The sequence below is a fragment of the Papio anubis genome, chromosome 17 (genome assembly GCF_008728515.1).
Source record: "Papio anubis isolate 15944 chromosome 17, Panubis1.0, whole genome shotgun sequence".
Lineage (NCBI taxonomy): Eukaryota > Metazoa > Chordata > Mammalia > Primates > Cercopithecidae > Papio > Papio anubis.
The window spans coordinates 28,358,094-28,370,282 of NC_044992.1; the positions used below are offsets into that span (position 1 = coordinate 28,358,094).

The following is a 12,189-nucleotide window of genomic DNA, read 5'->3' on the forward strand; positions in this document are numbered from 1 at the left end:
AACAGATGTGTAATATCTTTTCTATGCCCTTCACACTTTTCCAGTTACTCAAATTCTTGATTTGGAGATGACTTTTTTCTTTTTCTTTTTTTTTTTTTTTGAGATGGAGTCTTGCTCTTGTCACCCAGGCTGAAGTGCAATGGCATGATCTCAGCACACAACCTCCTCCTCCCAGGTTCAAGTGATGCTCCTGCCTCAGCCTCCCGAGTAGCTGGGATTACAGGCACCCGCCACCACACCCAGCTAATTTTTTGTATTTTTAGTAGACATGGGGGTTTCACCATGTTGGCCAGGCTGGTCTCCAACTCCTGACCTCATAATCCGCCCACCTCGGCCTCCCAAAGTGCTGGGATTACAGGCGTGAGCCACTGCGCCCAGTCAAGGATGACCTTTTTATTTGTTTAAATATGTGATTTTCATCCCCTGTGCAACCATTAAGTAGTCTTCAGGAATCAGATTCTGGAAATGTTAGCTCTGGTTGGGAGTGCTTTATAGTTTACAACAGAGCATGCTTGCTAATGCCAGTTATGAAGCACCCACCAGGGTTATTTTCTGTCATGGTTTAAACAAAACTTTGTTGTAGTCCTCACTATTTTTTAATATTTAAGATTAATTTTTAGATTTTTGAGAATGCCATTTTATATACTACTACTCTCTGTTCATTGAGAAGATAAATCCTCTTTTCCCAGTCTTAAAGATACAAAATAATTGTTACAACTCAATGATCTGCAAGTTCCTACCACTAAATGACTATAAAGGAGAGTGTGTTTAAAGCAGACAAAGCATTTGATGATTCAAGAAAGTGTTTTAGACGCACAGTGAGAACTAGGAAGAAACAACTGTGGAACTGTAGCAAAAAGTAGATTTTGCTTTTGAAACAGCTCCATTAGTTGTATTTATGTGTGTTTTACATTGCGTGTATGCCACCTGTTTTCAGCTTGAGTTCTTTAATGTTTTTGTCAAGGAAGACCGACTTCAGAGTGAATTATATCTTATCAGAATCCTGAGAAAAAAAGCAAGACTAAGACCATGTGGAGTTATTTTCTTGTCAGCTAGGTAATTCAGTTAGTCTCATTCTCTAATGCTTAACGTCCTTTTTAAATGATCTCCAAATCACATTTCTCCTTAGTAGAACTGACTGTGAAAGAGATTTGAAGCACTGCATGCTTCCCCACTTCCTCCGTAGACAGTCCAAATATTTTCTTTTTTAGGAACATTCCAAACTCTAAAAATCACTTTTGTTCCACCTATAATTTTTGCAGCTTGAAATTGCAGCTCAATACTAATTTGGCTCTTACTTTTTCAGTGGGGCAGCAGGTTTTGTAAATTAAAACACATTAATTGTTTTGTTTTTTGGCTTTTTCTTTTCCAACACCTCCCCACCCCCTCTGTCCGCCCCCCACTATAAGTTTCCTTTTAAAGAAAAAATAAAGCATATTCAAAACGTTGCCGCTTGGGGATAGAGCTTCTTAGAATATGCGTACTCTTTAAATCTTGTTTGGGTTTGTGCCTGTGTACCCCAGTGGAAAGATTGGATCTGAAACATCCCTGAGATGTCCCAGCTCCATCTTCTTTCCAAGTTTTCTCCAAACTAATACACCATCACTACCACCACTTAGTTCCCCTAATACATATTTCTTTGTAATCTACAATTTTTTTAGGCTTTGGGAGACAAGTTGAATGGCATGTATTTCCAGCAACTTGGTAGAGCAATTTACAGATTCTATATGGGCATCTAGTATTTAGCTAAATGAACTCTACCTCTCTCTCCTCTCTCTCCTTTCTCTCTTTCAGCTTGGCAGTGACCTTGGCGGGGGCATTGGAGGAAGTCCGGCAGTAAGTGCCATCTGTTTTTTTCACCATGAGAAGCACTGCCCCCTGTTTGATGCGTTTCCTATGTACACATTATCAGACCAGCCACTGCTGCTGTCTAGCATTGCACACCAAAACCTCTTTAACAGTATATGGGGAGTAGAAAATAGTACAGGGTTACTTGGAATTGTTGGGGTCATGCACCACGTGGTGTAGAGACATCTTTAAGGATTAATGTTCCAGTGCTTACAGAGATCTTTGTCTTTCTGATATTAAAGAGCTAAAGGAAATGGACCCTTCCATCTTGACTGGAGAATGCTTATTCCCTGGTGTCACCTAGAAAGAACTTGAGAGGGTCAGCTGGACTCAGAGTGAGACTCTCCTTATAAATGAGTTAGTTACGGGGGTGTGAATGTCCATCTCCCAGAGGAGAGCTTCCTACTAGATATTTATGTCAAAATGGGAAAGGAAATACTACTTTGCTGAACCCAGGTGGAAATGGAACTGCTGTTTAAGTTGGATACTTCTCCCTCTTTCTATAAAAACAAACTCCTCCTTTCTTAGGGTACCTGTAGGCCTTTTGCACAGAATCATGGAAGCTAAAATTGGAAACAAACACAAAATCTTGAATCACTGTGTTCCTGTATCCTACTGAGTACTCTCTTGATAAAGCTTCTACAGAATGAGTGTGTCTTATCAATGATGAAAAAATAACTGTCATGATTAAAAAGATGAAGAATATACTAATTTGACTCCTAAGAATATTGTAATTATGGTTTTTTAAATTGATTTATCAAAACTACTAAGATATGTAGCAATATTTTAAGGACTGTTAATCGGTTCTTCCCAATCTCCTCTCCCCCCCTTTTTTTTTTTCCTGCAGGTGGGACAATCCTTCATCCCATCATCGGTGCCTGCAACCTTTGCTCCTTCACCTACACCTGCTGTTGTCAGCAGTGGACTGAATGACCTGTTTGAACTCTCCACAGGCATAGGCATGGCACCCGGTGGATATGTGGCTCCTAAGGCTGTAAGTAAAGAGTTAACATAGCAATACTTTCTTAATGGACAGGACCCAAATGGTTTCACTTTTAACATTTGTATTACTTCTACTGGTAATAAATCAAAGGTTTGGGCCCTTGTTCTGGAGGACTTAAGAGGAAGATGAAAGGTGGCTTCAAACTTAGCAGTAGGAAGCACCATTAGCATCCTTGTTAAACTTTTTTATAATTAGACTTAAAATTAGAAATATTAATTATTTGAGTTTTGTTCCCGTGTTTAGAAATATTGTCTAGTTTGTCAATATTGAAGTCAATCTAGTGAAAATCTAGTGGTATGTAGTGCACCAGCAGGAGAAAAAAATACAGAGAAGTCATTTCTCTTATTCCCTTTTCCGCATTGGTATTACATATGGATTCTAGAATGCCACTGCTCAGATTTGGTTTTCATGGATTTTAGTGTACCTTTTTAGAGTTCCGATTTAGGTTTGTGTCATTGGGGCTCTTCTTGTCTTGTCTTAACCTTACTTGATGTCACTCACAGTGAAATTCAAGAGGGGAGACTCCCGGTTAAGGAAGCTCATTTAAGCCCTTGGGAAAAGCACCATCCAGGCTAGGCCAGGCTTCATATAGTCTTGCCTTTCTTAGGACCAATATGACTGGTTGCTTCCTGAATTCTCTGCTTACTAATCTGACTCCTTATGGGGGATCCCTGCTATAGAGATGTAGACCGGTTGTCCATTCCAGGAGTCATAACTGTGATAACTGAGTGTATATAGTTATTACAGTACATAGCAAAACCGAAGATATTCAAAATTGAGCCATAGTGTTTTGGCACACCTCAGTAGCTTTGTTGTAAGGTTTACTATATTGGATATTATCTTCAGACTTTTAATTATTAGTTATCTGATGCACTCATTTACTAACATAAAAGTAATGTATACAAATTACCAATGTAAATAATGTGAAAATGTAAGATGGAAAATTATCTTCCCCGTCCCCCATTTCCCATGTATAGACACTGTTAACTTTCTTGTGTGTCCTTTCAAAAGAAAAAGATCATGCATATAGCTGTATATTTGTATCCTTTGAACATTCTGTGTCAATGGAATATATATACTATTTTGCACCTTGGTTTTTTCTCTGCCATATTCTTTTGAATCCATGTATCTACTGAATTGATACACCATAATTTATTTAATTACTCCTCTGTTAATGAACATTTAGTTTATTCCCTGGTCCTCCCCACCACCTGCCACTCTTTTAGTGTGGCTGAGTATATTACCATGATTATTCCCCACCCACAGATCCTTTGGTATTCTGTCTTAGGTGGTCAGAACAGCTCATGACTCCTGATTTAAAAAAAATTTTTTTTTTGAGACAGAGTCTCGCTCTGTTGCCCAGGCTGGAGTGCAGTGGCGCCATCTCGGCTCACTGCAAGCTCCGCCTCCCGGGTTCATGCCATTCTCCTACCTCAGCCTTCCCAGTAGCTGGGACTACAGGTGTCCGCCACCACGCCCGGCTAATTTCTTTTTGTATTTTTGTTATCCAGGATGGTCTTGATCTCCTGACCTCGTGATCCGCCTGCCTGGGCCTCCTAAAGTGCTGGGATTACAGGCATGAGCCACTACGCCCAGCCTTAAATTTTTTTATCTTTATTTTTTTTCATAGTATAGGCCAGATGTATCACAGGTTCCGGGTCCAAGGGGTGTGTTATGATTTATTTAGATAGATAGAATAGGCATTCAGATTATATGAGCAATATCTGAGTATTTACTATTTACCACAAACTGTAGCAAGAGTTAAAAATGTATATAAGACATGGTCGATGCCTTTAAGGAAATTACCAATAATGGCTTTGGTTGGAAATGATGAAAAAAAATCTTCAAAGATTACAGGCACGCTATTTTCATTAGCAGATGCAGTTTGTTCCCTTTAAACCATTTTACCAAAACTAACAGAAAAATACATTATACTCATTGGAATTTTTCTTTTCCTCTTGGTAGCAGTACTCTTAAAAGCAGTAAAATAACCAAGCTGAACAAAAGATAGAGCAGAAGCCAGGGTCGTTTAAAGACTGGTTTTTCAAAATTATTATTATTTGCTTCTTAAATAATTGACAACGATCTCAAAATTCAGAAAATAAGACTCTATCCAGAGTCTTTTGCACTGGATTGATACTTATGGTATAAAATTTACTATAATTGCCTAAGGAAATGAATTTGTTCACTTAATTGTTAATCTTAATTTGTTCTTTATTTGTTAAAAAATATGTAGCATCAAGATAAATCTTGTCTGGTTCTATTGAGCTTTATTGTGTGTTTCAGGTCTGGCTACCTGCAGTAAAGGCTAAAGGCTTGGAGATTTCAGGAACATTTACTCACCGCCAAGGGCACATCTATATGGAAATGAACTTCACCAATAAAGCTCTGCAGCATATGACAGATTTTGCAATCCAGTTTAACAAGAATAGGTAAGAAATCTGAGTCCCTAGCTTGACGTTGAGACAACAGTTTGCCTTAGAACCAACAAGAGAACTTTCCATTTAGCACTGGTTAAAAACTCACATATTGGTCCGGGTGCAGTGGCTCATGCCTGTAATCTCAACATTTTGGGAGGCCGAGGTGGGCGGATCACCTGAGGTCAGGGGTTCAAAAGACCAGTCTGGCCAACATGGTGAAACCCCGTCTCTACTGAAAATACAAAAATGAGCTGAGCATGGTGGCGGGTATCTGTAATCCCAGCTACTGAGGAGGCTGAAGCAGGCGAATCCCTTGAACCCGGGTGGCCAAGGTTGCAGTGAGCCGAGATGGCGCCAGTGCACTCCAGCCCAGGCGACAGAGTGAGACTCCATCTCAAAAAGAACACCAAACCTCACATATTGGCAGATGCTGTATGTAGAGTGAGCCCTGGCTCTTGCAAGTCTTTTCAGTTATCAGCTTCAACTCTGGAGGCACTAGGGAGTTTGTTGGGAAATTCATCCAAATGCGATGAAGAAACCAGAACTTAATTTACTATCTTGGATTCTAGGATTAGAACATTTTTGACAAATTTTTAACTGAAATCCATTTATTCAACAAATCATTGTTTAGCATTAGTATGAGTCAGACATTTCTAGGTACTAGGGGTAGAGTAGTGAATCAAACAAAGCTCCTGACTGAAAGTTCACATTTTGGTGGGGAAAGTTAGCATATTTGGTTGATGTAAGAAATATGGAAGTGTATATGCTGACCAAATAATCACATAAACCTTGACAACCTCCTTTTAGCAATCAATTCTCTGCCTTAATAAGGAAGAGAGCATGAAGAAGTAAAATGTTAATGCCTTATTCTTTTTGAAACATCAGTGGTTTGTATTCAGTTTTATGGTGCAGGAAACTGGCTGTTAGACCTTAATGGCATGTCCATTCATTTGTAAATACAGGATATTTAACCCTGCATATAAAAAGTAGTAATTGGACCCTTAAAGCAGATTTAATAAAGTTTGTCAATAACAATTTGCATCAGTGACTGTCTGATTTATTTCTCATCATTTGGAAACACTTTTGTACTCTGAATTTGAGAGCTTGGCATGTTAAAAATCATTTAACTATCTGGAAAGTCTGTGTTTCTTTCTGTCAAGACTACCAATATTTCCAGCCACTTTTGAGGAGCTGGCCTTGTTAAAGGTCAAGGCTGTTGGGAAAATAAGTAAATAAATAGGCCAAGGCTGTTGGTGGAATCTATTGTTGTAATGAAGGAAATCTGCAGATGCAGAGTCTGCATTCATCTCTAGCCTTCCCCCCCCCCCCTTTTTTTTTTTGGAGATGGAGGCTCACTCTGTTGCCCAGGCTGGAGTGCAGTAGAGCAATCTCGGCAGCTCACTGCAACCTCTTTCATTCTGTTCCATTGTTTTGCTTTTGTTTTTCTTCTTTGGGGTTTTCAATTATTCATTTATTGACTGTTTGTTTATTTTTATATATTGTTTTCTCTCTAATCGTTAAAAAAAATCAAATTCTTGTATATCAGCAAATATCCAATTAGTGTCAGATTTTCACAGTAGTCTAATGTTTTTGTACTGTTTGCTTTGTCTGAACAGGGTCCCAGTAAGGTCCCATACATTGCAATTAGTTGATAAGTGCCTTAAGTCCCTTTAAATCTATAGGTTCCTCCTCCTTCTCTGTTTTGTTCCTTAAAATTTATCTCCTCCTCCCTCTCTGTTTTGTTCCTTAAAATTTATCTGTAGAAGAAATTAAGTCTTTTATGTGTGGAGTTTCCCACAATCTCAAATCTTGCTGATTCTGCTTGTAAATTGGAGGCAGATTATAGATTTATCAGATTTAGGCTCATATTCTGGTAGAAAGACTTCATAATTGGTGGTGATTGCAAATCCTGTTTCTCTTGTAGTTTTTTTTGGTTTTTGGTTTTTGGGTTTTTTTGCTTTTTCTCATTTCTATTCTGTTTCTTACCATGTTTACTATGGTGTCTGTTTCCTTGGTCTTTGTAAGTCAGTCTTTTTGTCACTATAATTATACCTTTTCTATAATTTTTTTATAAATGAAATTACATAATATGGAATCTTGTGTGGTTTCTTTCGATTAGCATCATGCTTTTGAAATACGTATATCAGCAGTTGATTTCCCTTTTGTTGTTAAATAATACTCCATTGATGAATATACAGTTTGTTGACGTGCTCACAAGTTGGGAGAGTTTGGTTGTTTTCAGTTTCATCTTTATGATAAAGTTGCCATGAACATTTGTGTACACATCTTTGGTTGGACATATGTTTTTGATTTTCCTTGGTAAATAACTAGGAATGTTATTGCTAGGTTATATGGTAAGTTTGAGAATTCCAGCTGTTCCACATCCTCACCAATTTTAGCCATTCTTGTCGCTGTGTAGTAGTGTCTCATTTTAATTTGCATTTCCCTAATGACTACTAATTTTAAGCATTTTTTTTAAATAAGCATATTGGTCATTTTTATATCTTAAGTATCTGCTCAAATCTTTACTTTTTGTTGTTTTTTGGGAGAGAGAAAAGATTGTCTTACTGAGTTGTTAAAGTTCTTTGTATATTCTGGATACAAATCCTTTGTTGCAAATATTTTTTCACAGTCCATGGCTTGCCTTTTCTTAATAATGTCTTCAAAAAAACAAAAGGGTGTTTTTGTTTGTTTGTTTGTTTGAGACAGAGTCTGGCTCTGTCATCCAGGCTGGAGTGCAGTGGCACAATCAAGGCCTACTATTGCTTCAAACTCCTGGGCTTAAGTGATTCTCCCACCCCAGCCTCCTGAGTAGCTAGGACTACACCTGTGCACTACCACACCCAGCTAATTTTTTTTATTTTTTGTAGAGATGGGGTCCCACTGTGTTGCCCCGGTTGGTCTCAATGGCCTGGGCTCAAGTAGTCATCCTGCCTTGGCCTCCCAAGGTACAGGAAATACAGGCATGAGCCATTGCACCCAGTTGAAAGTTTTCAATAAAGTCAGGTTCATCTGTTTTTTTTCTTTTTATGGCTTATGCTTTTTGTGTTCTAAGAAATCTTTGCTTAACCCTATGGTTACAAAGATTTTTTTGGCATGTTTTTAAATATAAGCCTTACAGTTTTTGTTCCTACATTTAGTTTTAAAATTCACTTTGAGATCATTTTTAAGTATGTTGTAAATCAAGAGTCAATGTAAAAATTTTTTCCATAATAGGTCTTGAACAGGGGCCGGGAGGCTGTGGGAAGCTGACGCCATTAGCACTTTGGGAGGTCGGTGCTAAGGATCACAAGGTCAGGAGATCGAGACTACAGTGAGGGCCCCTGCCTCTACTGTGTCATTAAAATTAGCCGGGCTGCGGTGGGCGCCAGGGTTCCCAGTTTCTCAGGGAGGCTGAGGCAGGAGAATGGCGTGAACCTCGGGAGGCGGAGCTTGCAGTGAGCCGAGATCAAGGCTACTGCACTCCAGCCTGGCGACAGTCACGGTGACTACCTCAAAAAAAAAAAAAAGAAACTGTGATGGCATGCTACGCCCTGCAACTTTGTTTCTTTTCAAAACTTGTTTTAGGTGTTCTTGGTCTTCTACATTTCCCTGTAAATTTTAGAATCAGCTTGTCAGTTTCTACAAAAAAAATGCTGAGATTTTTATTGGAATTGCAGTGAATATGTAGATCAATTTGGGGGAGAATTGACATCTAAGCAGTATTGAGTCTTCTAATCCATTAGTATAGTATATCTCTGTTTAGGTCTTTAATTTCTCTTTGCAATGTTTTATAATTTTTTATACACAAATCTTACACACCTTTTGTCAGATTTAAGTATTTCAGATTTTTGAGGTTATAGTAAATAGTTGTTTTTTTTTTTTTGAGACAGAGTTTTTCTCTTGTCACTCAGGCTGGAATGCAATGGCATGATCTCTGCCCACTGTAACCTCTGCCTCCTGGGTTCAAGCAGTTCTCCAGCCTCAGCCTCCTGAGTAGCTGGGATTAGAGGCACCCGTCACCATGCCCAGCTAATTTTTGTATATTTAGTAGAGACAGGGTTTCACCATATTGGCCAGGCTGATCTTGAACTCCTGACCTCAGGTGATCTGCCCGCCCTTGGCCTCCCAAAGTGCTGGGATTACAGGTGTGAGCCACTGGGCCCATCAGTAAATAGTATTTTTAATTTTAATTTTTTATTGTTGCTAGTATATAGAAATATAATTGATTTTTATATATTGAGCTTGTCTCCTGCAACTTTGTTAAACTTACTTTTTCTTTCTAGTAGCCTTTTTGTAAATTCCTTATAGTTTTCTACATAAATAAATCATGTGGCCGGGCGCGGTGGCTCAAGCCTGTAATCCCAGCACTTTGGGAGGCCGAGACGGGCGGATCACAAGGTCAGGAGATCGAGACCAGCCTGGCTAACACGGTGAAACCCTGTCTCTACTAAAAAAATACAAAAAACTAGCCGGGCGAGGTGGCGGGCGCCTGTAGTCCCAGCTACTCGGGAGGCTGAGGCAGGAGAATGGCGTAGACCCAGGAGGCGGAGCTTGCAGTGAGCTGAGATCTGGCCACTGCACTCCAGCCTGGGCGACAGAGCAAGACTCCATCTCAAAAAAAAAAAATTAAAAAATCAATCAATCAATCAATCAATCATGTTATTTATAAAAAGAGACAGTTTTATCTTTTCCTATTCAATCTTATGCCTTTTATTTTTCCGTCTTGCCTGATTGTACTAACACAACCTCCAGTAAATGTTGGGTGGGAGTGGTAAGAAAAGTGTTCTAATTCATGGGAGAAGCATTCAGTCTGTCATCATTAAGTGTAACGTTAGCCATAGGTTTTTTTGTGGAGCTTGAGGAAGTTTCATTCTGTTCCTGGTTTTCTGAGATTTATTATGAATGGGTATTAAATTTTGCCAGATGCCTCTTCTGCATTTACTAAAATGATTATGTGAACTTTTTTAGTCCATTAATATAATGGATTACATCAGTTGATTTTTCAAATGTTAAACCAACCTTGCATTCCTGGGATAAATCCTACTTGGTTAGGATGTGTTGTCTTTTTTTCTGTATTGATGGAGTTCATTGGCAAAAATTTTTTTACATCTGTGTTCATGATATATTTAGTCTTCATTTCTGACATGATTTACTTGTTTTATTATTTCTTTCCTGAGTTAGATTGGCTCCCTTTACCTTTTCCTGTTGTCTGTCCCTCACTTTACATTATCTGGTCATCCCTTCCCCAGATGTTTTTTTTTTTTTTTTTTACTGTTGTGTGGTCTTCCTTGGTAGGTAGCACTGTTTTTTGTTTGTTTGTTTGTTTGTTTTGTTTTTTCAAGTATTTTTTTTTTGTCATTAAGGAAGTTGTACTGCTGTCTTTCCACTTTTTTATACTAGGGCTTTGAATGGTTGCTGTGTTTTTTACCATTTTGATACTTATATTTGAATGAGTTGGAATTTGCAGGAGTAGCTATTAGTAGATTTCTATAGAAAAAGAAGATAGGCAGGGTAGTTTTTTAGACTTTACTCCTCAAGAATGTTTCCTTCTTTGCTCTGGTGTAGCCACAGCTTCTTAGCCTCTCTGAATCTAACTTGATTCTAGAGGGCTGATCTTTGCCTTCAAGCCCTGTCTTCCAAGGTGTTTGTTTCCTCTTTAGAAGGTGGTGCTTCTTGAGCCCTTTCCTCTCCAGGGCTCCCTAGGTAGAAAGGGACTTGCTACTTTTTTTTTTTCTCCAACCGTATTCATATGTTGCTCCTGTTTGATCTTGGTCTATTCTGGGAATGGGGCTCTCTTCTGAGAATGGATATTTGTGGTCAGTCTCTGAGACCTGCTACTACTGCTGGTTTCCTCTGAACTCCTTGTGCTTTCCTACTGTATCACTAGAGCATCTCACCAGTTCTGTGGGCTTTCTTTAACTAGTAGTTTTGGAGAAGGTGAAATTACAGCTTTATAGGGACTTTTTTCTCCCTCTTTGTTTCCTCTATTTCATTTCTCAGATGAGCACTTGGAAGATTTGGAACTATGCTGCTGCCATGTTTCCCAATATTGACTTCATGACAGAGTTTTGATGACTGTGAGAGCAAAATAAAAAGAATAAAATGGTTTTTTGCCTTATAACTATTACCCCTAAATGAGTGATATGAATTCTCAAGATGATTTCATTATTACAATTTGGTACTCTTAAGGTGTAGTTTAGGGAAAAGGAAAATATTTCTTTAGCCACTCTAACTCTTGAAAGAGTATCTGTGTAAACTCTTTTTCTATTTTTATTTTTATTTTTATTTTTTTTTGAGACAGAGTTTCGCTCTTGTTGCCCAGGCTGGAGTACAGTGGCGTGATCTTGGCTCACTGCACCCTCCGCCTCCCAGGTTCCGAGTAGCTGGGATTACAGGCACCCACCACCATGCCTGACTAATTTTTTTTTTGTATTTTTTGGTAGAGATAGGGTTTCACCATATTGGCCAGGCTGGTCTCGAACTCCTGACCTCAGGTGATCCACCCACCTCGGCCTCCCAAAGTGCTGAGATTACAGGCGTGAGCCACTGCACCAGCTTGTATAAACTCTTTAGTTAATTTTATAAACGTCATAGTCCCATCTTCCATCCTGAGGCTATTTAGAATATAAATTCAATATAAATTTGTATCATTTTGTTTGTTATCTTCTAGGCCCACTTTTTTCTTTCTGCTCCATCTTTATAAAATTTTGTTTTCTTCTTTTTTTTCCCTACTCGAAACAGGGTCTTGCTCTTTTGCCCAGGCTGGAGTGCATGGTGCAGTTGAGGCTCACTGCAACTTCAACCTTCTGAGTTCTCAACCTCCTGGACTCAAGCGATCTTACCACCTCAGCCTCCTGAGTAACTGGGACCACAGGAACACACCACCACACTGGCCAATATTTGTAATTTTTTTCCGGAGACAGGGTTTCTCTATGT

General features: G+C 38.9%; 1 protein-coding gene across 6 annotated transcripts in view; it reads left to right on the forward strand.

The window, feature by feature from the left end:
- Positions 1-12,189, forward strand: part of AP2B1 (adaptor related protein complex 2 subunit beta 1) — a 137,865-nt gene that overhangs the window by 81,215 nt on the left and 44,461 nt on the right. For 5 of the 6 annotated variants that reach the window (XM_021928937.2, XM_021928942.2, XM_021928939.2 and 2 more), the window contains exons 15-17: positions 1,795-1,836; positions 2,696-2,842; positions 5,138-5,283. In XM_021928937.2, the coding sequence (XP_021784629.2) occupies positions 1,795-1,836; positions 2,696-2,842; positions 5,138-5,283 (335 nt within the window). The remainder of the gene's footprint in view (positions 1-1,794; positions 1,837-2,695; positions 2,843-5,137; positions 5,284-12,189) is intronic. The other variant, XM_021928941.2, reaches the window with a different exon arrangement.